Genomic DNA, 26,272 nt, shown 5'->3' with positions numbered 1-26,272 from the left:
CTTAAAATGAACCTAGGAACTTCCTTGGTGGTCCAGTGACTAAGGTTCCACACTCCCAGTGCGGGGGACCCAGGTTCAATCCCTGGTCAGGGAACTAGATCCTACGTGCCACAACTAAAGATCCTGCCTGCCACAGCTAAGATCGGAGATCCCACTTACTGCAGCTATGATCTGGCACAGCCAAATAACTAAAGAAACAAAACCAAAATGAGCCTGCGCTGTCCTGACCATGACTTGTTCTGATTCTAATCCAGTGGTCAAAACACACTGAAGTTTCCGTTGATAACCAGCCATCACCTAACTTTGAATTAACTTGCTAGCTAGTAATTTGGTTCTTCCCAGATTGTTCCTCCCGTGAGCCCTGAGTGGCTGCTCTTCGGGATGAGGCAAGGTTTCCAGGTGGTGGTCTCATTTTTCCATGTGGTTCTTCATATTCAGCTCCCAGAGACCTTTCCCTTCCCTTAGCTTCCCTGCTCTAAGAGTTTGGTTTTCTTTCTCTTCATTTGAAAACTATAGAATGCACTGGCTGTTGGGGAAATAGAAAAATGTATCCATGTCCAAACAATGGCACTTTTCTCCTCCTCCCTGTGTCTCTAGGGGCACTGTGGAGCAGGCCCTTCTGTGTCTTGGCTCCGGTGGGTCCTGCCTACCCCGAGATTTACAGGCTTGTCTGCGATTCCTCAGGGGAGGTGTCTCTGGAAACATAAACACTTTCATAGGCAAAGTGCTTCAGATAATGTGTGCCTTAGTACAGAACAGACTCTGCTGTATGAAGAGCACGTTCAGTGAGTTCTGTTGCAGAACTTCAGAGGCAGTCTCCACCAGAACACGGCCCGAGAGAGAAGGGCATGTGAGCCTCTGCACACACAGCAGCAAGCGGACCATGGACTTGGAGTGCAGCCATCCGGGGCTGGTCTGCTCCTGAAAGACGTAAAGTCCAGGTGGGGGCCTCCTTTTGGGAGAACTGCATGGGATGGAAAGAGGGCCCCACCCTCTCGGTGGCTCATCACTCTGACTTTTCTGCTTTTACTTCTGCTCCATTCTTTTTTTAAGTAATTAATTTATTTTTTATTGGAGGCTGCTCCATTCTTTATCATTCCAATTCAGGCCCTCATTGCCTAATATGTGAATTTTCACTATGAACTCTCATTACTTAAAAATCACCTTTTAAAATTAAAGTATGGTTGCTTTGCCTGCAGTGGAGACCTGAGTTCGATCCCTGGGTCTGGCAGATCCCCTGAAGAAGGGAATCCCCTGGAGGAGGCTACCCACTCTGGAATTCTTGCCTGGAGAATTCCATGGACAGAGGAGCCTGGCGGGCTACAGTCACGAGATACAGTCCATGGGGTTGCAAAGAGTTGGACAAAAGAGTCAGACGTAACTAAGTGACTAATACTTTCATTTTCAGCCTTCAGCAAGATACCCTTCTTGTCTGATGTCCCTGAAACTCCCCCAAAGACACCATGTGTGGTCACAAAATTTGTTCCGCTGTCCTCCCATGAAGCCTCTACCCCATTTTCCCTCTAAGATTTATAAAGGTCTTCTGTCCCCCAAACACCCCTAGGTGCCACTTTCTCTCTCCTTTCGGGGTTGCCTATCCTGAGATGCTGCAAGCCCATTCTTCTCCCCTCCATTCGTCTCTTCCTCCCTTCCAGAACATCTCTTGAGCTCCTGTTATGTATCAGGCAGTGTTTCCTGGTGTTGAGTTAGAGCAGTATGGAAGCACAGGGCCTCTCCCCATCTCCTTGTAACCCTATCCTTTTTAATCCTGGGCCTCTCGGGAATGTTTTTGCTCTGTCATTTCTCTTTGAGTTCCTCATGACGCACAGCCAGCGTTCCCACTCCTCGCCTCTGTGGACCTCCACCTGATCTCCTGCCCTGACACACAGAGAAGCCTCCACACTCCACCACGAAATGCAATGCCAGTGACTCATGCAAATGGACACCTGTGAGCCCCTGGCTCAGGGCCGCACTGGACATGCAGAAGCCGGGTCAGTTCCACTTAGGTGGCATCAGTGCCTACTGTGTAAAGAGATTCTGGATCTTCTTCCTGCGACAGTGTCTTCAATTTTTCAAATATTTATGTATCTTTTAAGGCCCAGTTAAAGAATTGTGTATGGGGGTTGTTTTTTTTTTTTTTTCCCTGTTAGGTGCTTTTTACTGATTCAGCCTCTGCTCTAAATAACAGTGTTTATTGTCCGAGCTGTTCATTTAGCATTTAGCCATGCAGGGCCTTCTCCTGTTAAAGCCCTTCATCTCGAGTCCTTCTTGTCTCAAGTGGCTCGCCAGCTTCTCCCAGGAAGGACAGAAGCTTCCTTCACTTCACTTCCTGCTTAGCACTCCATGTTTCAGCAATGTGCAGAATTCACTAGGTTGGACACCTCAGACTGCCCTGATTCCAGAGAACTGCAGATTTAGGTGTACTGGTGTGTGTTTGAGCATTGCATGAGTACTTTTGTTACAGTTTATCTGATCCCTGACCCAGCCTCCTGTTGGTCTTGCTCCTTTGGCTTTCGTATATTCTGAGGTGCTTCTGGCATCTTTAGTATCCCGGACGGTGGTGATGGGGTGTGTCTCAGAGGGCTCCAACTCCCCCACTGAGCCCTCTCCAGAGGACACGTGGTGCAAACACATGGCACCCTGACACATGAAGGCCTGGACTCTCCAACATGGGCAGTGGTGCCCAGGGCGAGGGCTGGCACCCTGTCACACCGAGCGAGGTCTCCCTCCAGGAGACTCTTGAGAGAGAGAGAGGGCTCGGAGACTCCCTGGGCACAGACGTGTCCTGACATGTGTCCTCTCTGCTCCTAGATCCAGGCTCATGAAATCCTGCCATCACAATGGCAATCCTGCCAAGTAAGAGAGGGTTACTTACGTATTGAGGAGCCAAAATAGGGATGTACTGGCACTTCGCTACCCACCCTCTTGATTTGTCCAAAATGTTCTGTCTTTCCATCTGAGAAAGAGAGGCTCTCACAGGTGGCCATGAAGCCTTTGCTTTGGCCCTGAAGCCACAGTAATGGAGCCTCCAGATAATGTCATTCTTCTTTTTTCCCTGATACCAATTTGCAGATTGCATCCTAGGCGCCCCAGAGGAGTAGCACTTGCCAAGGATGCTTGTCATTTCTTCTAATTAGGTTTTTAAATAAATCAAAGAACTCTTGTTTTCCATTTACCTAGGATTAGACAGCAGCAGTGTTCTTGTTCGCTTTGCCCATAGAGGCAGTCCCCACTGAAGGTTTGCCGGATTCCTGACCCTTGGAAGGCTTAGGAGGTTTCCTTTACCTCCACCCTTGGAGAGGAAGAAGGGATGGCCTTGCCTGGACCCAATCGCCCCGTCTCCCTTCACCATCCTTTTTATCCTCCAGAAGTGAGGATAAAATTCTTCTCGCCCTACTTGCTGTTTCTCCTTTACCTGACTCCCAGCACTCAGCTTCTCTTTTTCACCATGATTCTTATGAGGTGGGAAGGGTGAGGAGGTTGAGAATTACTGGGGAGAAGACAGCTTGGGGAGCCTGAGTTTGGAAGCTCAGCCCACCACCTCATCCAGACTTCTTTTTTTGTTTGTTTGTTTGTTTTATTTATTTTAATTGGAAACTAATCACAATCATCCAGCCTTCTTCTCCCAGCTTTTCACCACTCAGCTCCTCATCCCGTCCTCCCCCCAGGACCTTCTCTGCCTCCTTCCCCTCTCCCAGTGTGGTTGCATCCCTGCCCAGAGCCCCTTTCCTGGCCATTCGTCCTTTTGTCCCTGTGGCCTTGTGACAAGGGCGGGCTGATGGAAACATTGGTTTCTTGCATTTGATCTGGGAACCTGTGTTCTGGGCACTCTGTCTGCAGTGAGATGCTGCCAGGCCCATACTACTGCTTGGCCAGCAGCAGGCTGTGGCCCCTGAGGTCTCTTGAGACAGGAGGCTGAGAAAGGGTGGCTACGTGGAACTGGAAACTAAATTTTTCCTCCTGTTTCTCTGCTTCTGATCTCTGTGATTAAACCTGTGTGTGTGTGTGTGTGCGCGTGTGTGCGTACATGTGTGCATGCGTGTGTGTGTGTGTGTGTGTGTGTGTTGGGGGAGGACATCTTTAAGAATACAGCAGGAGAGATGTGGTCAGAGGCAGGATGACTCGCTCATCTTCAGGGAAACATGAGATTTGGTGGATGTTTATTGGGGAGAGGCTCCGTCAGCCTTGTCGTACATGCTTCTTGGGTCAGATTTCACATTATTAGGGGTGACATTTGAATTAAGTTACCTTGCAGCGTGGTGGCCTTCACCTGTCACAAATCATAAACCTGTGAAGTTAGGTTCCTTTTCTTTCTCCTCCTCTTTCCTTCCCTCCCTTGCTTCTCTTTCTATCAAATGCTGTTGCCTACCACCAGATCTTTATTATTACTTAGTAGAAATCACATCTCTTATTCAAAGGAAGCAAACATAGCTTGCTTGGTGGTACAGATGAATCAGGGACTTGTGACCAAAGGGAGTGGGTAGGTGGGATAGGATGAGATGTTAAACTCTTTCTCAGGGACAGTTACATACTTTCTACCATTATTTCCTCTGGCCCTTTCAGTCCCTCTCCAGCTTCCATCCCCAGTGCCAGTGGTCTAAGGCTGTTTTACTTCTGTGCTTGAGATGAGCTGAAGTTTGGAAAGGAACTGTTACTGCTTGGAGTGCCAGCAGTGCCTACAGCATGGGAAATGTGTAGGGCCAAGTCAGAACTTGGAAGGTGTCCTTTTACGTCACAGTTAGGTCTGCTGGTTAGGCTGTGCCCACCGTCCTGAAGCACAGCGTATCATTCATGGTGTCATGATTATATAAGTAAGTTATGGTCACTGTATGTGTGCTCAGTCCCTTAGTCGTGTCTGACTCTTGCGACCCCATGGACTGTAGCCTGCCAGACTTCTCTGTCCGTGGGATTTTCCAGGCAAGAATAATTGAAGTGGGTTGCCATTTCCTTCTCCAGGGAATCTTCCTGACCCAGGGATCCAACCCACATCTCTTGTGTCTCCTGCACTGGCAAGCCAATTCTTTACCACTAACGGCACCTGGGAAGCATTGTATAATGGGATATAATTTATAGTATAGCCTATATTGTCTTAGTTTTCCCAGATGTGCCTGCCCACTAGTTTTTACAGATGTCACACACATGGACTCGCACACAATTACAAATTCATGAACCTCCTTTTATGAAATGAGGAAACCCTTGGTAAGGTACTGAGGTCACTTGATATTTGAAGCAATAAGCCTAATTGGCCTTTAAATCAAGAGAGTGAATTATTAAACTTTTATAATTTTTAAGCATGTTTACTTCCAAGGTCATATTTATTTTTGAATTTGCATTTTGGTGCTAAGTTCTATCACAACTGTCCCACTAAGAAGAATGACAACTAATCTGCTGACTTAATTTGAATGACTTCTTGCTTTATCATTTTTATAGTGAAGAAAGTATTGACTTAAGAGTTTTTAAAGAAAAGGTGAATACTTACAGTATTTAGAATGTCTAGATTCCTGCATTTTATCTTTATATTTAGTTTGAATCTTGCAAATAAAAATTGGAACATAACCAAGCATGAATTTAGCATTTTTGCCCAGGAGCTTATTATCCAGCTACTTCAAGGAATTTGAACCAATTGAAGCACAGTGATAAACCAAGAAGTCAGCAGTTCAGACTTCTGACTCACTAAAGCAGTTTTCTTCAGTTGAGAAGCAAAAATTGATATATTTTTCTACTATGGAAAAAGACCTGAGGCCTTCAATCAGAATTTAGTCACTTGATTTTGCATATGATTATATATAGACCTTAATTATCTAATTTATCAGATTATAAGCTGTTTAGAAACTGTCATTTAGGAAATTGAGGGCAACTAAAGTCAGACACAACAACTTCTAGCCTGATAGAAAGATAGGAAGCAGAAAAATGACTGTTCTCTGTAGTAAAATGCATCATGTTGTGATTATAAAGACAAATTCAGATTATGGTTTATATATTCTGCCTCAGAAGGCATAGAAGCACAAATTATATTTTATGAGGGCCTTTAAAAATTCAATATTGTCTAAATAAAATCAGTTTTATAGTGTAAGGCACTTTTCTTCATATATTATCATCTGTAGTACATTGCACTTGAATTATTACACATGAATGATATCCGTGTGCGTGCAAGTGTGCTAAAGTCACTTCAGTCATGTCCAACTCTTTGCAACCCTATGGACTGTAGCCCACCAGGCTCCTCTGTCCATGGGGTTCTCCAGGCAAGAATACTGGAGTGGGTTGCCATGCGCTCCTCCAGGGCATCTTCCTGACCCAGGGGTCGAACCTGACATATCAGTGTAACTGCATGTTATCCTAGGAAACTGAGAGAGAACAGTCTAATCTACTGGCTCTCAAACTTTTCCAGGCAAAATCCCGTATTCAGAAAAGATTCTGACTTGAAATCCAGACAGAAAGCAAGGCAAGGAAGAGGTATTCTGGCCTCGATGAGTGCATGTCTGTCCCTTCCCGCCATCCCCAGTGGCTACTTAGGCGCCTCATGGAGCCCTCATGCAACCTCATGCCGACCCCAGTGCAGAGCACACGGCCAGGCACAAAGCTCGACCAGGGTGCAAGACTTCACTGGAAGGAGGCTTTTCAGGTGGCCTTGAATCAGCCTGTAAGTGGTTGCTACCATAAGAGTGTCACTTTGCTTGCTTGCTGTGAAATCTCCTAGGGGGTTGGTGGATAACGAGCAGAATGAAATCGACTCTCAAGCATCACTATAACTCTTGAGCAACAGGACTCTAGAGCCCCATGCGTTTAGTTACAGGTTACGCTAAAGCGGTGGTCCCCACCAGGGGTTCAGCTAACAGGAGCGCATCAAGAGTTTGCTAATGGGCACTCAGCTCATGAAAAACTGCAAACCTAGAATTTTATTATTGTTGCCTTGAGTGATGTTGCCCCTGCTGGTGCTGCCACTTCTACTTGTCATTCTTGTTCTCTCTCCCCTTCTCCCACCCCTTCCTTTTTCTTTCCACCAGTTATCCCCTCTTTCTTTTTAGTAGTAAAGCCAAGACACTTTTCAATAGTGTAGCTAGATGCTTGGGTTTCCCTTTATCCTGTCTTTTTGCAAAATCAATTGATTGCCAAACTTGCTTAAAGTTCCAGACCATGTCCTTTCCTCAGGCAGAGGAAGACCAAGAATGATGAAAGGATTTGCAAGCACAGTACCTAAACCTTAGTCAGTGGGTATTAGGGTGACATTAATACCCACTGTAGATGGGTAGAGCCATCTGGGAGGCAGGAGGCTATAGTTTCTTTGCCGATTCTGTCCCTCCCGTGGTGCTGGTTTGCATTTCTTCCAGGCTCCTTTTGTAGCAGCATCACCTCAATTTTTAGCTCAAAAATCAAATCCCAGTAGGAGAAGCCAGTCCTTAGAATGTACCTGTGGTAGTGCCTTTCTTGAGGACAGGGACTTGGGGCCTTTCACACACGGATGCTTTGATGGGCTTTTTCACAGATTGGCTTTGTTATAGTAAGTTTCTTTCAGCGCTCAAACCCCAAAATTATTCATGCGATTCTGCCTTTTAGCTCATCCTTCATAGAGAGACCTGAGCATTGGTAGCTTACACTTTCCATGGCACTAGGAGCAATGAATCAAGATTTCCACGCCTGCCTCTCCCTCTCTCTCCTGCTTGTTTTTCAGTTAGAGAAGAGATCAGCCTCAGAGAGTATTTTTACTGTGAATTTTTAACTTGTACTGAGTGTCAGAGAGGCCAAACTATATAATGCTTTTAAGCACGGGTCTGGTTTCAGACTGCCTGGTCCTGCTGTGCTCCAAGTGTGTAACTTCCTGTGCCTCAACTTTCTTATCTCTATAATGGGAGCAAGAATAGTATCTTTTTCTCAGGGTGGTAAGGATTAAATGTTACTGTTTGTGAAGTGCTTACTAGAATACCTGGCACATGGCAGGTAGTACATTCATGTGAGCTGCTGTTACTGTTGCTGCTGCTATGATGATGATACTGATTAGTAAACGTTAGACTTGTCTTTTTACTTTCCAGACGATTTGGGCAGAAACCCAAGTAGGTTTATTTAGGTTTGTGCTGGGAATGGAGAAGGCAATGGCAAGCCACTCCAGTACTCTTGCCTAGAAAATCTCATGGACAGAGGAGCCTGGTGGGCTACAGTCCATGGGGTCACTACTAGTCAGACAAGACTGAGCGACTTCACTTTCACTTTTCACTTTCACACATTGGAGAAGGAAATGGCAACCCACTCCAGTGTTCTTGCCTGGAGAATCCCAGAGATGGCGGGGCCTCGTGGGCTGCCATCTATGGGGTCGCACAGAGTTGGACACGACTGAAGCGACTTAGCAGCAGCAGCAGCTGGGAATAAAAGCCCAAGGTGATGGCCCCTTGAAGTGCAGACTTTTTGACTGTAGGGAAAGAATGCTTGTTTTGAACCTGGGATGTTGGCCCTATGCCTTAGAATAAACATGAAAAAAACATTAAAAGATAATAATGCCTACCATGTTAGGTTATGAAACTTAGAGGACAAAAAAACAACAGAATAAAGAACTTGGCTCATAGTATATGCTCAACATATAACATCTAGTATATAATTATGTTGTAAAGAGAACATCTCAGCCACCCTAAGTCGTGACTGTGTAGCTGCTTAGTAGATCAAAGGACTATTGATGAAGCTTGTCATATTATTGATGTTTATGATGAAGTTTTAAATTGGTTTATGTTTGCCTCATTTCTGAATGTTCTCTTTACTACCAGGGAACCCTTCAGAACAGACTGTTAACGTTTCTCCTTGTCTTCTGAATTGTCTGTTGTAGAAATCAGCTCTCAGGAGGAAGTGTGCGGTCTGTAAGATTGTCGTCCATACTGCCTGCATTGAACAGCTAGAAAAGGTGAGACAGCGCCACCTGCTGCAATCTTTGCTACCCTGCAAGTGTTTGGACTTAAAAGCGTCAGTTTTCATTTTCAACTTCTTGACAACTACGCTCTTTTAAAAACCTAGAAGTTCAACGTTAGCACCAGATTAATAATGGAAAGACTATGCTTAAGGTTCACATCCACTCTATTGTTTACTGAGCTTTAATTTGATATCATTTCATGTTGACTCTTGGGTAAAGGAATAAAAAGGTTAGAAAGAGCCTGATATGGGCCTATTTCTTCACAATAATAGCAAGTGTTATTCATTCTTGGGATTTGTTGGTTTCTTAGGGCAACTCACTCTAGTTGGGTACCTCCCCTAATATAATACACTTTTCTTTTTAAATGACAGATTAATTTCAGATGTAAACCAACATTTCGAGAAGGAGGTTCAAGATCACCCAGAGAAGTAAGTATTTCAGAGCTCTAGTGCAGATACCACCTTTTATTTCCCATTGATTCATTGGATTCATAGTTACCACGGATTAAAAGAAAACTGTCTGCCTCCATTTCACATTACTGTCTTATCTGTGTCTCAACAAATACAATCAGTAACCCCCCAAGCCTCTTCAGTGTGTGTCTGCTACCCTTTCTTCTCATAGAATGCCCTGGAGAGCTAAGGTCTTATTGAATGAACCAGAAGGTAGGGAGAGGGAATGGTGGTAGACTTGAAAAGGTAAGAAAGAAATAGTATTGTATTAAAAAAAAAAAAGAAATACTATTGTATTGGCTTTTGGTCCGTTTTAATTCCACCTGGAAGAGGTGGCAACCAAACTGAGACCCAAAGGATTGATCTAAGTGGAGGTTTGGGGGGTAGTTAGCTCGGCGGTGAGTGAGCACCTTCTGGACAGAACACATGTACACAGGCTCAGAAGTGAGACACATACGAGCAAGGCCTGAGACCCACGAGATGAGCCGAAGTGAGACCACGAAGGCCCTGTAAGCAAGGATGCAAGTTGCATGTCTCATCATCGTAGTAATTAGAGGGGGCATTGGACTGTTTCAAGCTGCATATATTCATCTGGCTACAGTGTACAAGGGATGCCGTGTATTTGAAGAGCAGCAGTGTTAGAGGCATGGAGGAAATTGGTTATTCTCTTAGTCTAGGCAAGTGATAATGGTGATCCGAACTAACAGTGATACTGAGATGGGGAAAATTGGCAAATGTGAATTTGAAGGAAATAAGATGGTCAGGATATATTATTTGATTGGGTTCTGGACACAAGAACAGGGGTTGTTGTTTTCAGTCACTAAGTTGTATCTGACTCTTTGTGACCCCCATGGACTCCTCTATCCTTCATCAGCTCCCTGAGTTTGCTCAAACTCATGTCCATTGAGTCCCTGACGCCATCCAACCATCTCATCCTCTGTCGCCCCCTTCTCCTCGTGCCTTCAGTCTTTCCCAGCATCAGGATCTTTTCAGTGAGTCAACTGCTCGCATCCGGGGGCCAAAGTATTGGAGCTTTAGCTTCAGCACCAGTTCTTCCAGTGAATATTCAAGATTGATTTCCATTAGGATAGACTGGTTTGATCTCCTTGCTGTCCAGGGGACTCTGAAGAGTTTTCTCCAGCACCACAGTTTGAAAGTATCAGTTCTTCAGCACTCAGCCTTCTTTATGGTCCAACTCTTACATCTCTGCATGCCTACTGGAAAAACCATAGCTTTATGCCAAGCTCCCCTGTCCTTTGACTATAAGGACAAATATGTTGGCAAATGAACTGCCTTGAGGATATGGTAGAGAAGTAATGAGTTCATTTGTAGAACTCTCAAGTTTGAGCTGTCCTGAGGCTCCCAACTGCTAATACCCAACAGAAAGCTGAGTGGGTATTTAAGTTTAGAGCTTATGAGGAAGATTGGGCTAGAGGTTAGACGTTGGTGAATTGTCAGCATTTCGACGTAGTAATTAAAGCTATGAGATTGATTTCTGGGTAAGATAGGAATCGAAGACTTCTGAGTATAGACTGGTGTTAATGACAGTTAATGAATGAAGACACAGTGAAGAAGAATAATATTGTTACTGATTAACACAAGCAGATTGGGAGAAAACAGGAAGAGAGAATAGGCTGGCAGTGGCGGTTGTAGAGCGAGATAAAAATAGCTGTCCCCGTTAGCTGTCCGCTCCCACTGTGCTTGTCTATTATGTCAGTGAGAGGTTGGTTACGGGTCATACGTAGGGTGAGAAAGTCTTCAGAAAAATGATAGGGTTGTGTTTACCCTCAATGTCATTGGAATACACTATAGCATTGGCCAAGGGATAACTCAGTGATAGCTCAAAGGAAGGAGAAATTTTATTTAGGACAATAGAAGAAATCGTTTTGAGTTTTTTAAGATGGACTTTATAAATTTCTAACCAAGGTATCCATATGTCTACATTTGGCTCCCTGTCCTCTGATTTCTCTTTTTCCATTTGGATAGGTAATTGTAATTGTTTCTAATTTCTAACACAAGGATTTTGGGGGATGTGTTTTCAGGTGCTATATTATTTCTCTTCTATGAAGCCAGATCCTTCATAAGTGTGTTCAGTGTCTTCCTTTGTCTTCATATCAAGGACTTGCTATTCTAACATGCCTACATTTTCAACTCCTCACCTTCCTTCTAGATTATTTCCATCACCATAAACATGCTCTGAGAGCTCCCATCTTTTTTAAAAAAACAAGAATATCCCTTAACTACCAGCTGTGTCTTAATTGCAGCTCTGATTCTCAGTGTTGTGTTCAGTGCTAAAGTTCCAGAAAGTGTTAGCCATATAAATTGTTTCTCACGTGTTTCCCTCCTAGGCATTCTAACCTGTTCTGGTCTGGTCTTACTCTACCCATTCACTGAAATTGCCTTTTAAAATCTTGCCAATATCTCCTTGATGCCAGATTCATTAAAGATTTTCTGTTATTCAATCTTTCAAATGTGTTCAGACTACTCAGTATGTCCTCCTTCTTGAAATGCTCTCCTGTCGTGACAGCTTTCTTAATGTTCCTCTTAAGTATTTCACTGGGTAGTCCTTTCATTGTTCACTCCCTGATTTCTCTGTATTTGTTGGGTTCATTAGTACTGGACTACACTCTGCCTGCTGTCGTTGGGAGAACTCCTCCAATCCTTTGGCTTTCAATATCATGTCTGGGTTGACAACACTTGGAGTTCCATGTGTTTGATATGCCCATTGAATGTGTCAGAGTCATCTCAAATATAATACATGCTAACTAAACTCTACTGCCATCACCATAAAAACTATATTTTTCAATTGTTTTGTATGTCAGAAAGTGAGATGACTAATGGTCCAGCTCCCCAAATGAGAAAACAGGGGTCATGATTCTTCTCTCAGACACTCCCTACACTTTATCCATTTGCCAGCCCTATCAATTTTATTTATAAAATATATTTCAAATCATTCATTTATCTCCATTTCTGTTGTCAGTGCCCTAGTCTGAGACACCGTGATCCCTTGCTTTTGACCACTGCAGTAACTTCTCCAGGATTCTTTAATTTCCCCCATCGTTTCACCGTGATATAAGAGAGTGATCTTTTAAAGTGAACATTGGATTATATCATTTTCCAGCTTAAAACTCAGCAGTGATTTCCACGTCATTTAGAGGAAAACCTCACCCCTTGGTTTGGCATGAAGAGTCAGAAGGCCTTCATAGGCTGGGCCAGCCACCCTCATCCAACCCACCCATCTGCCATGTGGATTTCAGTTCTTGAGGCACACATCAAGATATTCTTCACCTTCTGATATTTGTGTTTTGTCACTGTACTGGAGATCTCTATTCATGACCATCTGTTTCTCACAGTTAGAGCCTCTCAGAGGTCTTTGCTGATGACCACCTCTAAATAGGTCGCACATTGTTCTTTATCAAAGCACCCTGTTCTGCCCTTCAGAGCACTTTGTGTGTTGTAATTATTTACAGGTATTACACTTTTGCTTGTTTGTTGCCATCCTCCTGTAGTGTAAGCTTTGGGAGACCACTCGTGAAATTTGTTCCAAACTTGTACCAAGCAGGATGCAGAAAATGTGATCAGTGAATATCTTTTGACCAAATGAATTTATAGAGGAGTGAAAGTGTTAGTTGCTTAGTTGTGTCTGACTCTTTGTGACTCCATGGTCTCTCCATGGAATTCTCCAGGAAAGAACACTGGAGTGGGTTGCCATTCTCTTCTTCAGAGGATCTTCCCGACCTAGGGATCAAACCTGGGTCCCCTGCATCACAGGCAAATTCTTTACCAGTAAGCCACCTGGGAAGCCCACGAAGGGGTTAATTTCCCCCCAAATCTCTAAGAACTCTTATTCTAAGTACAATTTGGAAATGATTCTTATGACACATGCTATATGCTGTGCTTAGTCACTTAGTCTTGTTTAACTCTTTTCAACCCCGTGGACTGTGGCCCACCAGGCTCCTCTGTCCATGGGATTGTCCATGCAAGAATACTTGAGTGGGTTTCCATGCTGGCCTCCAAGGTATCTTCCCAACCGAGGGATCGAACCCAGGTCTCCCACATTGCAGGTAGATTCTTTACTGACTGAGCCACCAGGGATGCATGACCCATGGAGATTCTTAATTATGAGACCTTAGATAATTTACTTCATGTAAATGAAAGAAACAGTCATTTTAGAATTAGTTTGACTTGTATTCAAAGGACATCTCTGCTGCTTTTTCCCTCAGTAGTGTCTTGAGGGTTGCTTGATACTTGAAGTTTTTTAATGAATGTTGGTTTGACTCCTCTAAGTTGAAACATTCTAGATGGACTCAGTTTCCTTAGACATAAGCTGCCTGGATTGGTAAAAACTCTATGGATAATGCTTTGCCAAGAAAGGTCTGTCTAGTCAAAGCTATGGTTTTTCCCGTAGTCATGTATGGATGTGAGAGTTGGACTATAAAGAAAGCTGAGTGCCGAAGAATTGATGCTTTTGAACTGTGGTGTTGAAGAAGACTCCTGAGAGTCCCTTGGACTGCAAGGAGATCCAACCAGTCCATCCTAACGGAAATCAGTTCTGAATGTTCATTGGGAGGATTGATGCTGAAGCTGAAACTCCAATACTTTGGCCTCCTGATGCGAAGGGACTGACTCATTGCAAAAGCCCCTGATTCTGGGAAAGATTGAAGGCGGGAGGAGAAGGGGATAACAGAGGATGAGATGGTTGGATGGCATCGCCAACTCACTGGACATGAGTTTGCATAAATTCTGGGAGTTGGCGATGGACAGGGAGGCCTGGCATGCTGCAGTCTATGGAATTGCAAAGAGTTGGACACAACTGAGCGATTGAACTGAATATTATGAATTGAACTGGCTGCTTTGGGCAATAATTGAGCAATTGTGTTATGCATTTTTGCTAACCATACTGAAAATAATGCCTGAAATAATGGATCACCAAGATTTTAACACCCATAAGTAATAGCCCTATTCTTACCCAGTACTTGATGGTGGTATATGAATAATTCAGATTATTGATGAATAATAAAAGGATGTTTTAGTATTAGAAGCCTTGCTCTGCTATCTTAACAGCATGTATCAACACTCACATTTGCAGTGTGAGGCTTCTGAGTCTAATTTCAGTTCAGTAATTTAGGAGAAATGAATAATAGTCAAAAGGAAATAGTATGAAAAATTTAAGTGCTTGGGAAAGATGGATGATAAAACAGCAGTGATTCTCTAGAAGTGTTCTTTTTCCCCTAACTGATAAAAAACAATAGATGATCCTCCAAAATGGTAGCTATGTGATTTGTCAAGGAAATTAGATTGAGAATTTCATTCAGTTCAACACACATTTATTGGCTTTCACTTTGGCCAAGCTATGTTTAAGCAGCAATAGAAAAAAAATTTATATCAGATCTAAGAAGACCTCTAAATAGATGGATACTTGACGTCTCAAATCAGTCATAGAGACAGTTACTTAGTTTCTACAGTGGTGATTTGTATGAGTTATTTTACCCATGCCTCATTGCCTACCTGTTTCCCAGGAAGGGTGATATTAAAAATATTCAACAACTTGCAGAGTCATAAGTATTTAAATAAGCAATTTAAAAATGTTCTCTTTTATTCCCTAAATAAACTAAACTACATGGTATTATAAATCTGTTTACCAAACGATATATGTCGCCACAGAAATGATTCATCGTCAGTCTTATAGTTTCTCAATAATTGTTGATTTGTGGAAATTGCTGGTTTAATCTTTTGATTAGGGTTGTCACTCACTAAATAATCCCATGAGTCAACCATGATTTCTCATAGGTAATTGCATCAAATTCTTCCAGTGTTTCCCTCCTTGAATTCTTAAATGGAGAGTCATTAGGTGATTTATAATCTCAATAAGCAGAGTTTCTCTTAACACCAGTGTTATTGTTCATTCTCCCCCAGCTTCTGCTAAACTAACAGCAATTATAGTAAATTTTTCTATCTCTCATAATACCGCCTGACATTTTTATGTATTCAATATTTCCACTACTGACTGTCATTGAAATCATTTATTGAAAAAGCTTGAACTTGATGTTTCAGAGCAGTGAAGAAGCTCTGCAACAGAGTCATTGAGAATACAGGCTCTTTTGCAGCCTGCCTGAGTTTGAATCCTTGCTCGGCCCTTGACATTTGAAGTCACCACTCTATAACTTAGTTTCATCATCTATAAAATGAGGATGATGATGATAATTCAAGTCAAACCTTTTGATAAGCTGCCCTACAATGATGTGAATTGGGATAGACTACAATTAACAGTTGGCCCCCATCCTCCCAGGCAGTGGGCTAAAGTACTTCTCACGTGGGTGGGCTGAAAAGCTGGAGCATTCTGCCTCATCTGTGAGGTGAAGGGTCTGATACCTTCAACCCAGAAACCAGAGTTTCTGCACTGACCTGGAGGTATGGACAGTGAACAGGTTCCTGGACTGGCAGCCATAGGCCCCTGAATTGTTTATATTGATACCTGGACAGACAGCTACCATCAGTGGGGCATAGCCCAGTTTTCTGATTTTGTGGTGGAACCCCATGGCATTGTCCAGACAACATGGTTTATTTTCAGAAGAGAGCTCCAGAGTCTTAGAGACCTGTTATGCCCAAAATTAACAGTCTAATTTCTCAATAATGAGGAGGTAGAAATGGTGTGTAGTGTTGAGGGCATGGTGTGTGTGTGGGGTGCTATGGTAGCTATGGAGGAGCCAGAGGGATGGTAGAAGCACCAAATTACAATTTATCAATCAATATAGACATATTTCAATGTTTTTACCAACTCAGGGTTTTACTAGTAGCTATCAACTAAATAGCACCTCTACTCATGAAAATTCTCATGAAAATTAAAATTATTATTATATGTAAGACATTTTTAATTAATTAGTTTAATTGGAGGATAATTACAGCATTGTGATAGTTTTTGCCATACATCAACATGAATCAGCTGCGGGTGCACATGTGTCCTCCCCTCCTGAATCCCCTTCCCACTTCCCTCCCCACCCCATCCCTCTGTGTTGTCCCAGAACACTGGCTTTGAGTGCCCTGCTCCATGCATCAAACTTGCACTGGTCATCTATTTTACATATGTTAATATACATGTTTCAATGCTATTCTCTCAAATCATCCCACCTTCTCCCACCATTCGCCTTCTCCCACAAGAGTCCAAAAGTCTGTTCTTTACCTCTGTGTCTCTTTTGCTGTCTTGCATATAAGATCATCGTTGCCGCCTTTCTAAATTCCATATATATGCATTAATATACTCTATTGGTGTTTCTGGCTTACTTCACTATGTGTAATAGACTCCAGTTTCATCCATCTCATGAAGACTGACTCAAATGTGTTCCTTTATATAGCTGAGTAATATTCCATTGTGCATATGTACCACAACTTCCTTATCCTTTTGTCTGACAGTGGACATCTAGGTTGCTTCCGTGTCCTAGCTATTGTAAACAGTGCTGCAGTTAACATTGGGGTACGTGCGTCTCTTTTTAATTCTGGTTTCCTTGGTGTGTATGCCCAGCAGTGGCAGTGTTGGGTCATATGGCAGTTCTGTTCCCAGTTTTTTAAGGAATCTCCACACTATTCTCCATGGTGGCAACAGTTTGCATTCTCACCAACAGAGTAAGAGGGTTCCCTTTTCTCCACACCCTCTCCAGCATTGATTGTTTGTAGACTTTTTGATGGTGGCTATTCTGACTGCCGTGAGATGGTACTCACTGTGGTTTGATTTGCATTTTTCTGGTAATGAGTGACGTTGAGCATCTCTTCATGTGTTTATTAGCCTTAGGTATGTCTTCTTTGGAGAAATGCCTGTTTAGTTCTTTGGCCCACTTTTTGACTGGGCTGTTCGTTTTTCTGGTGTTGAGCTGCATGAGCTGCTTATGTATTTTGGAGATTAATTCTTTGTCAGTTGATTCATTTGCTATTATTTTCTCCCATTCTAAAGACTGCCTTTTCACCTTGTTTATTGTTTCCTTCATTATGCAAAAGCTTTTAAGGTTAATTAGGCCCCATTTGTTTATTTTGTTTTTGTTTCCATTACGCTGAGAGGTGGGTCATGGAGGATCTTGCTGTGATTTATGTCAGAGAGTGTTCTGCCTATGTTTTCCTCTAAGAATTTTATAGTTTTCTGGTCTTACATTTTGATCTTTAACCCATTTTGAGCTTATTTTTGTGTATGGTATTAGATATGTAAGGCATTTTAAAAAGTGCCTGACACAGAGATAGTATTCAAGAAATGTTAACTCTTATTATTAGCTTTTTTCTGAGAATAGTGTAAGAATTGTGACCTTATTTTATTAAACTGCCACAGTAGAAAAAGTAAGACAAAAACTAGACTAATTAGTAGGACCATTATACTTCTTTCTATCTTATTATAGTTAAAAGACCATTGTTCCTTCAGGGTCTTTGTTTAGTTTTAATTTAAATTGGTTTGACATAATGAAGAGAAATAGAGGTGACAATTTAGAATTGATAATGCTAATGCTTGTTAGAGGTATCTTTGTCACTCTGAATTTCATGTCTTGATATTTTTTTTCTCGACACTGATCTGTTTTCTGTGCCCCTCCTTACTTAGAACAATGCCTGGATAGTAGGCATTTGGTAAGTATTAGCAAAGCTGAATATATATTAGAGGTCCTATTTTAAAGGGAAAATATAGACTGTGGCCTGACAATACAAATGTTAATTTCAGGTAAAGTATGTGTTTTTAGAAAAGAACAGGAGAAAACCATTAACAAGTATTTTAGGTGAACTGGCGTAAGAGAGATGAATTGTGTGTAGGTTACTAGGGTTTACCTGTAGCATTAGACCTGAAGACCACTTTCTCTCTTATGAAGCATCCCAACAGCTGGGTGACATGTGCTTCTTGAGTGATTATCTATTTGGGAGGAAAAGGATCTTCCATGTTTCCTACAACACAAGTCAAGGAGGAGGGCTTCCCAGGTGGTGCAGTGGTGAAGACTTCACCTGCCAGTGCAGGAGATGCAGGAGACATGGGTTGGATCCCTGTGTCGAGAAGCTCCCCTGGGGAAGGAAATGGCAACCCATTCCAGTATTCTTGCCTAGAGAATCCCATGGACAGAGGAGCCTGGTGGGCTATAGCCCATGGGGTCGCAAAAGAATTGGACACAGCTAAATGACTAAGCACAAACACAAACAAGCCCAGGATAGACCTTGGAAACTGATCTCATTCAGAATACCTAAGGACCTCATTACAGAATTTCACGATATGCCCATGTCTCGTCTTTGTCATCAGTTTTCTTCAGCGTTTCTCTTCCTTTACTTTCACTAGTTAAAAAATAAACTCTCAAATCATGAAATCTATTTCTTTCTGAGAATTTAATTTCTTTAAAATTCTTCCTAACACAAATGCTGAGTATGATGCTTGCCTGGCACTTATAAAGCATTAAATACACATTTGTTTTCTAAAATGGATGTCTTTGTCCTTCTCTCCTTCACCTCTTTTCTTTAAGAATATTTCTTAACTGCCTCGGTTACCTCCCAGCCCAAGGTCACAAACCTAAACCATGTTTTTACTAAGAAGAAAGCAGAGTACCAGGAATTCATTACAGGCATTTGTCACCAGGAAGCTGCAGAGAGAAGGCATGACTAATGGTTTCTGCAGACATGAAAGATCACCAAAGATGGAGACTTAGCTTCGTTTTCCCAAGTGGATTCATGTTTATTGTTAAACAAATCACACAGGCACATACTTGTTTGTGTGCTAAGATGGGCTTAAATGATTGTTCATGGAGATCTCTACTCTTACAACACTTAAAAAAAAAAAGAATCCCGGAGTTTGCAGACTGAAACGTATTCATTTACTTTTGTTTTCCCACAGAACTTCGTGCGTCACCACTGGGTACACAGGCGCCGGCAGGAAGGAAAGTGTAAGCAGTGTGGTAAGGTAAGGCATTGCCCTGCATGGCTGGGTATTGCAGGAGGGTGCTCAGGCCTTGGCAAGCACCTGAGGTGGATGAGTCCCATCACCTGAATCCAGGGCTCACTGCATCACTTCCCTTCCAAAGACCTTCTTCCTTTAGACCTCCTTCCCTTAAGATGGGCTTCCCTGGTGGCTCAGATGGTAAAGTGTCTGCCTGCAATGCATGAGACACGGGTTCAATCCCTGGGGTAGGAAGATCCCCTGGAGAAGGAAATGGCAACCCACTCCAGTACCCTTGCCTGGAAAATCCCATGGACAGAGGAGCCTGGTAGGCTACAGTCCATGGGGTCCCAAAGAGTTTAACACAACTGAGGGATTTCATTTTTTTTTCCTTTCAGAGGTGTTGTTTTTGTTCTAGAACTCCCTCAAGAGGCAGTGGTCTTCCTAGCAGGGGTTGGCATGCTTTGAGTGCTAATCCCTGGTATGAAGGGATTTTTATTTCATTGTTGACAATTAAGAAAAGGAGACTTCCTCTCTTGTTTAAACTCCCTCCTGAGGATTGCAGGTGCATCACACACTTCTTCAAACAACAACAGAAAATCAGCAAGTGGATGAGCAATGCGGCTTGTGTTGATATGTTGTGGTTGAGCAGAACTGGGTAGAAGGACAACATGGAAGCAAGAAGTGTGTTGCTCTCCTGGGATATCACCCGCTTCCTAGAAAGAGAGGCCCTTCTCATATGTCATTTATGTCTACTCCTTGAGTGTCATGGGCTGTAAGCCCCTCAGGGTGCAGGGCCACATGTAAGAGTGAGGTAGGGCTCTTGAAACCTGCATGCTCTGTAGACTGCCCGATATTGATCCTAACAGATTTGGGTTATGGCTTTTTTCAATGTACAAAGATCTACTTTAGGAATGGAAGGATACTCTGAGAAGGTTAATCCGCTGGTAAATCCTACTACAAAGATTTTTTTAAAAAAATTACATCAATATAAGCTGGTCTTTTGATATTTCCAATTTTCCTGACACGATCTCTAGTCTTTCCCCTTCTGTCATTTCTTCTAATTTTATGCACTGTTCATTGAAGAAGGCCTTGTTTCTGCCTGCTATTCTTTGGAACTCTGCATTTAGTCGGATATACCTTTCCCTTTCTCCCTTGCATTTCACTTCTCTTCTTTCTTTAGCTGTTTGTGAAATCTCCTCAGATGACCACTTTGCCCTTTTGCTTTTCTTTTCCTTTGGGATGGTTTTGTCCACTGCCTTTTGTACAGTATTGCAGACCTCTGTCCATAGTTCTTCAGGCACACAGTTTACTAGCTCTAATTCCTCAAATCTATTCATTACCTCTACTGCATTTTCATAGGGGATTTGATTTAAGTTGTACCTCGCTGTCCTAGTGGTTTCCCCCCTTTTCTTTAGTTTAAGCCTGAATTTTGCTATGAAAAGCTGGTGATCAGAGCCATAGTCAGCCCCAGGTCTTGTTTTTACCAACTGTGTACAGCTTCTCCATCTTCAGCTACAAGGAATGTAATAAGTTTGATTTCAGTATTGACCATTTGGTGATGTCCATGTGTAAAGTCGTCTCTTGAGTTGTTGATAAAGGGTGTTAGCTATGACCAGTGCATTCTCTTGGCAGAATTCAGTTAGCATTTGCCCTGCTTCATTTTGTTTTGAAGATTTCACCCAAAGATAGGCACAATAAAGGACAGAAATGGCAGAGACCTAGTAGATGCTGAAGGGATCAAGAGGAGATGGTAAGAATACACTGAAGAATTGTACAAAAAAGATCTTAATGAATTGGATTGCTACAGCTGAGTGGTCAGTCACCCACAGAAAGATATTCTGGAGTGTGAAGTCAAGTGGGCCTTAGGAAGCACTGCTGTTAATAAAGTTAGTGGATACGATGAAATTCCAGTAGAACTGTTAAAAACCCTAAAGGAGGATGCCATCAAGGTGTTGTATTCAATATGTCAGCAAATCTGGAAGACCCAGCAGTGGCCACAGGACTGGAAAAGGTTACTCCTCATCCCAATTCCCAAGAAGGGTAGTATTAAAGAATGTGTTAACCATTGGACAGTTGCACTCATTTCCCATGCTAATAGTTTAGTTCAGTTGTGTCTGACTCTTTGCAACGCCATGGACTGCAGCACACCAGGCCTCCCTGTCCATCACCAACTCCTGGAGCTTACTCAAACTCATGTCCATTGACTTGGTGATGCCATCCAACCATCTCATCCTCTGTCATCCCCTACTCCTTCTGCCCTCAATCTTTCCCAGAATCAGGGTCTTTTCCAATGAGTCAGTCCTTCACATCAGGTGGCCAAAATATCGGAGTTTCAGCTTCAGCATCAGTCCTTCCAATGAATATTCAGGACTGATTTCTTTTATGATGGACTGGTTGGATCTCCTTGCAGTCCAAGGGACTCTCAAGAGTCTTCTCCAACACCACACTTCAAAAGCATCAATTCTTCGGTGCTCAGCTTTCTTTATAATCCAACTTTCACATCCTTACATAACTACTGGAAAAACCCTAGCTTTGACTAGATGGACCTTTGTTGGCAAAGTAATGTCTCTGCTTTTTAATGTGTTGTCTACGTTGATCATAGCTTTCCTTCCAAGGAGCAAGCGTCTTTTAATTTCATGGCTGCTGTCACCATTTCCAGTGATTTTGGAGCCCCCCCCCAAAAGAAATAAAGTCTGTTACTATTTCCACTGTTTTCCCATCTATTTGCCATGAAGTGATGGGATAGGATGCCATGATCTTAGCTTTCTGAATGTTGAGCTTTAAGCCAACTTTTTCACTTTCCTCTTTCACTTTTATCAAGAGGCTCTTTAGGTCTTCTTCGCTTTCTGCCATAAGAGTGGTGTCATCTGTGTATCTGAGATTGTTGATGTTTCTCCTGGAAATCTTGATTCCAGCTTGTGCTTCATCCAGCCCAGCTTTTTGCATGATGTACTCTGCATATAAGTTAAATAAGCAGGGTGACAATATACAGCCTTGACGTACTCCTTTCCCATTTTGGAACCAGTCCTTTGTTCCATGTCCCATTCTAACTGTTGCTTCTTGACCTGCATACAGATTTCTCAGGAGGCAGGTGAGGTGGTCTGGTATTCCCATCTCTTTAAGCATTTTCCACAGTTTGTTGTGATCCACAGAATCAAAGGCTTTGTGTAGTCAATAAAGCCAAATTAGATGTTTTCCTGACACTCTCTTTCTTTTTTGATGATCTACTGGATGTTGGCAATTTGATCTCTGGTTCTTTTGCCTTTTCTAAATCCAGCTAGAACATTTGGAAGTTCACGGTTCACATACTATTGAAGCCTGGCTTGGAGATATTTGAGCATTACTGTGCTAGCATGTGAGGTAAGTGCAATTATGTGGTAGTTTGAGCATTCTTTGGCATTGCCTTTCTTTAGGATTGGAACGAAAACTGACCTTTTCCAGTCCTGTGGCCACTGCTGAGTTTTCCAAATTTGCTGCCATATTGAGTGCTGCACTTTCACAGCATCATCTTTTAGGATTTGAAATAGCTCAACTGGAATTCCATCACCTCCACTAGCTTTGTTCGTAGTGATGCTTCCTAAGGCCCACTTGACTTTGCATTCCAGGATATCTGGCTCTAGGTGAGTGATCACACCATTGTGGTTATCTGGGTCATGAAAATCTTTTTTGTATAGTTCTTCTGTGTATTCTTGCCACCTTTTCTTAATATCTTTTGCTTTAGTTAGGTCCATGCCATTTCTGTCCCTTATTGTGCCAGTCTTTGCATGGAATGTTTCCTTGGTATCTCAGATTTTCTTGAAGAGATCTCTGGTCTTTCCAATTCTATTGTTTTCCTCTATTTCTTTGCTAGTAAGGTCATGCTTAAAATCTTGCATGCTAGGCTTCAGCATTATGTGAACCAAGAACTTCCAGATATCCAAGCTGGCTTTAGGAAAGGAAGAAGAACCAGAGATCAAATTGCCAACATTTTACTGGAGTATAGAGAAAGCAGGGGAGTTCCAGAAAAACATCTATCTCTGTTTCATCAGCTACACTAAAGCTTTTGACTGTGTGGATCATGACAAACTGTGGAAAGCTCTTAGAGAGTTGGGAATACCAGACCACCTTACCTGTCTCCTGAGACGCCTGTAGGTGGTTCAAGAAGCAACAATTAGATCCCTGTATGGAACAGCTGATTGCTTCAAGATTGAGAAAGGAATATGACAGGGCAGTCTGCTGTCACCTGTTTGTTTAATCTGTATGCTGAGCACATCATGAGAAATGCTGGGCTGGATGAGTTACAAGCTGGAATCAAGATAGGCGGGAGAAACATCAACAACCTCAGTTAAGCTGTTGATGCCACCCTAATGGCAGAAAGCAAAGAGGAACTAAAGAGCCTCTTGATGAGGGTGAAGGAGGAGTGTGAAAGAGCTGGCTTAAAACTCAATTTTAAACAAAACTAAGATCATGGCATCTGACCCCATTACTTCATGGAAATAGAAGGGGAAAAGGTGATGTAGTGACAGATTTCCTCTTCTTGGGCTCTAAAATCACTGTGAATGATGGCTTCAACCATGAAATCAGAAGATGATTGCTTCTTGGCAGGAAAGCTATGACAAACCTAGACAGTGTGTTGAAAAGCAGAGACATTACTCTGTTGAAAAAGTCCCTATAGTCAAGGCTATGGTCTTGCCACTAGTCATGTATGGTTCTGAGAGCTGGACCTTAAAGAAGGCAGAGCACCAAAGAATTGATGCCTTTGAATTATGGTGTTGGAGAAGACTCCTGAGAGTCCCTTGGTTGCAAGGAGATCAAACCAGTCAATCTTAAGGGAAATCAATCCTGCATACTCGTTGGGAGGACTGATGCTGAAGCTTCAGTATTTTGGTCATCTGATGTGAACAGTCAACTCTTTGGAAAAGTCCCTGATGCTGGGAAAGATTGAGAGCAGAAGGAGAAGAGGGTGTCAGTGGATGAGGTGGTTTGATGGTATCACTGATGCAATGGACATGAACTTGGGCAAACTTCAAGAGATGGTGAAAGACAAGGAGGCCTGGGATGCTGCAGTCCATGGGGTCTCAAAGAGTTGGACGTGACTGAGCAACTGATCAACAACAACAAGCTGGTCTCAATAAAGGAAGTTTTGATTTGGTAGAGTGGAAGATAATTTGGGAAATTATAGTCTTCATCAACTCATTTCTAATATGTGTATTTATTCATGTGACTCCTTTGAGTCAAGCACTGGGATGAGCTGACCAGTATGCATTTTTGACAATAGAGGAAGGCAGGGATGTTTTGGCCACCTAAGTTGTGTGGAGGGTGAGTGAGACGTGGAAAAAAGTTTGATTAATTTTGTTGTTTGCCCAGTGCCTGGAAAGAAAATATGCTACAGCCATTGGTCACCAAGCTCTTCTTTTTAAGGCTACATTCTTTAGCCTCAAGGGTATGGCCCTCTCTCCATTATAACTGGTAATATCTCCTCCAATTCAACACAGTGACTTCCAGCTGGCTCCTTGCTAGCCTAGAATCTTTCCAGGCTAGAAAATAGATTCAGTTTAGTTCAGTCTCTCAGTCGTGTCCGACTCTTTGCAACCCCATGAATCACAGCACGCCAGGCCTCCCTGTCCATCACCAACTCCCGGAGTACACTCAAACTCGTTTCCATCGAGTCGGTGATGCCATCCAGCCATCTCATTGTCTGTCATGCCCTTCTCCTCCCGCCCCCAATCCCTTCCAGCATCAGAGTCTTTTCCAGGGAGTCAACTCTTCGCATGGGGTGGCCAAAGTATTGGAGTTTCAGCTTTAGCATCAGTCCTTCCAATGAACACCCAGGACTGATCTCCTTTAGAATGGACTGGTTGGATCTCCTTGCAGTCCAAGGGACTCTCAAAAGTCTTCTCCAGCACCACAGTTCAAAAGCATCAATTCTTCGGCAATCAGCTTTCTTCACAGTCCAACTCTCACATCCATACATGACCACTGGAAAAACCATAGCCTTGACTAGATGGAACTTTGTTGAAAAAGTAATGTCTCTGCTTTTTAATATGCTATCTAGGTTGGTCATAACTTTCCTTCCAAGAAGTAAGCGTTTTAAAATAGATTAAAAGCAGACAAAATAGTTAAGGGGGGAGGAGGAAAAGGGGGCAGGGGAAGAGGTAAAAATAAGAGAAAGAGGGAAGGAGGGAGGGGGAGTTGAAAGACGTTACCAGCCCCTTCCCGCAGCTGGAAACAAAAAGAGGTCAGCGCTCTGCCCGCACATGGCCCTCCTTCATTGGGTCCATCTCCTCCTTCCCTGTCCAGTGTTGCCCTCGTGGTGGTGGATTAGTCACTAAGTCATATCTGACTCTTTGCAACCTCATGGACTGTAGGCCATCAGGCTCTTCTGTCCGTGGGATTTCCCAGGCAAGAATACTGAAGTGGTTGCCATTTCCTACTCCAGGGGATCTTCCCAACCCAGGGATTGAATCTTTGTCTCCTGCATTGCAAATTCTTTACTGACTGAGCCACCAGGAAAGCCCTGGTGTTCCACTTGGGCTTACGAATTTTCTCTTACTTAGTGAAGTATAGACTGCCCACAACTTTCCCATGAGAATGTACACATGTGTTTGCATAAGAGAGAATTAGCAGGTGGGCGCAGCCAATTTTAAGGTCAGGGATGTGAACAGTAGGAAGGATTTGGAAACACTGCCTTCACTGGACAGCCTAGTAGCTGGCACCCCCTCAGCAGTTTTCAAGCCATAATAGATTTAGAGAAATTTTATTAAAAGAAAATCAATAAGCATTGTATATCTTGTGACAAATATTCCCTAGTGTCATATTACACGCCCCTTTCTGGCCTTGCCTTCTGTTGGAGTGGTCAACCGCAGAGGAAGAGCTGGAGTCTGAGTTGCTGTGACCATGTGTCTCTTCCCGGCCAGTGTCCCCAGGCAACCATCTAGGAGTGCTCACAGGGCTGTCTGTGGGGGAGTCTGTGGTCCCAGCTCTTCACGTAAAGTTCCTATAATACTATACTGTTATATTCATCTCCTGTGTTTATAATACAGCTGCTTATGGATTCTCATAGGCTCA

General features: G+C 42.9%; 1 protein-coding gene across 5 annotated transcripts in view; it reads left to right on the top strand.

Moving 5' to 3' along the window:
- DGKI (diacylglycerol kinase iota) overlaps window positions 1-26,272 on the top strand; it is a 508,012-nt gene that overhangs the window by 214,789 nt on the left and 266,951 nt on the right. For all 5 annotated transcript variants that reach the window (XM_088832644.1, XM_088832652.1, XM_055421328.2 and 2 more), the window contains exons 4-6: window positions 8,810-8,884; window positions 9,262-9,318; window positions 19,181-19,246. In XM_088832644.1, coding sequence (XP_088688770.1) covers window positions 8,810-8,884; window positions 9,262-9,318; window positions 19,181-19,246 — 198 coding nt within the window. The remainder of the gene's footprint in view (window positions 1-8,809; window positions 8,885-9,261; window positions 9,319-19,180; window positions 19,247-26,272) is intronic.

The sequence above is a fragment of the Moschus berezovskii genome, chromosome 3, assembly GCF_049115385.1.
Source record: "Moschus berezovskii isolate FMDL1 chromosome 3, NW_MosBer_1.0, whole genome shotgun sequence".
NCBI classification, from domain to species: Eukaryota; Metazoa; Chordata; class Mammalia; order Artiodactyla; family Moschidae; genus Moschus; species Moschus berezovskii.
The sequence above is the reverse complement of the archived record's forward strand: the minus strand, read 5'-3'. Positions and strand labels throughout refer to the sequence as shown.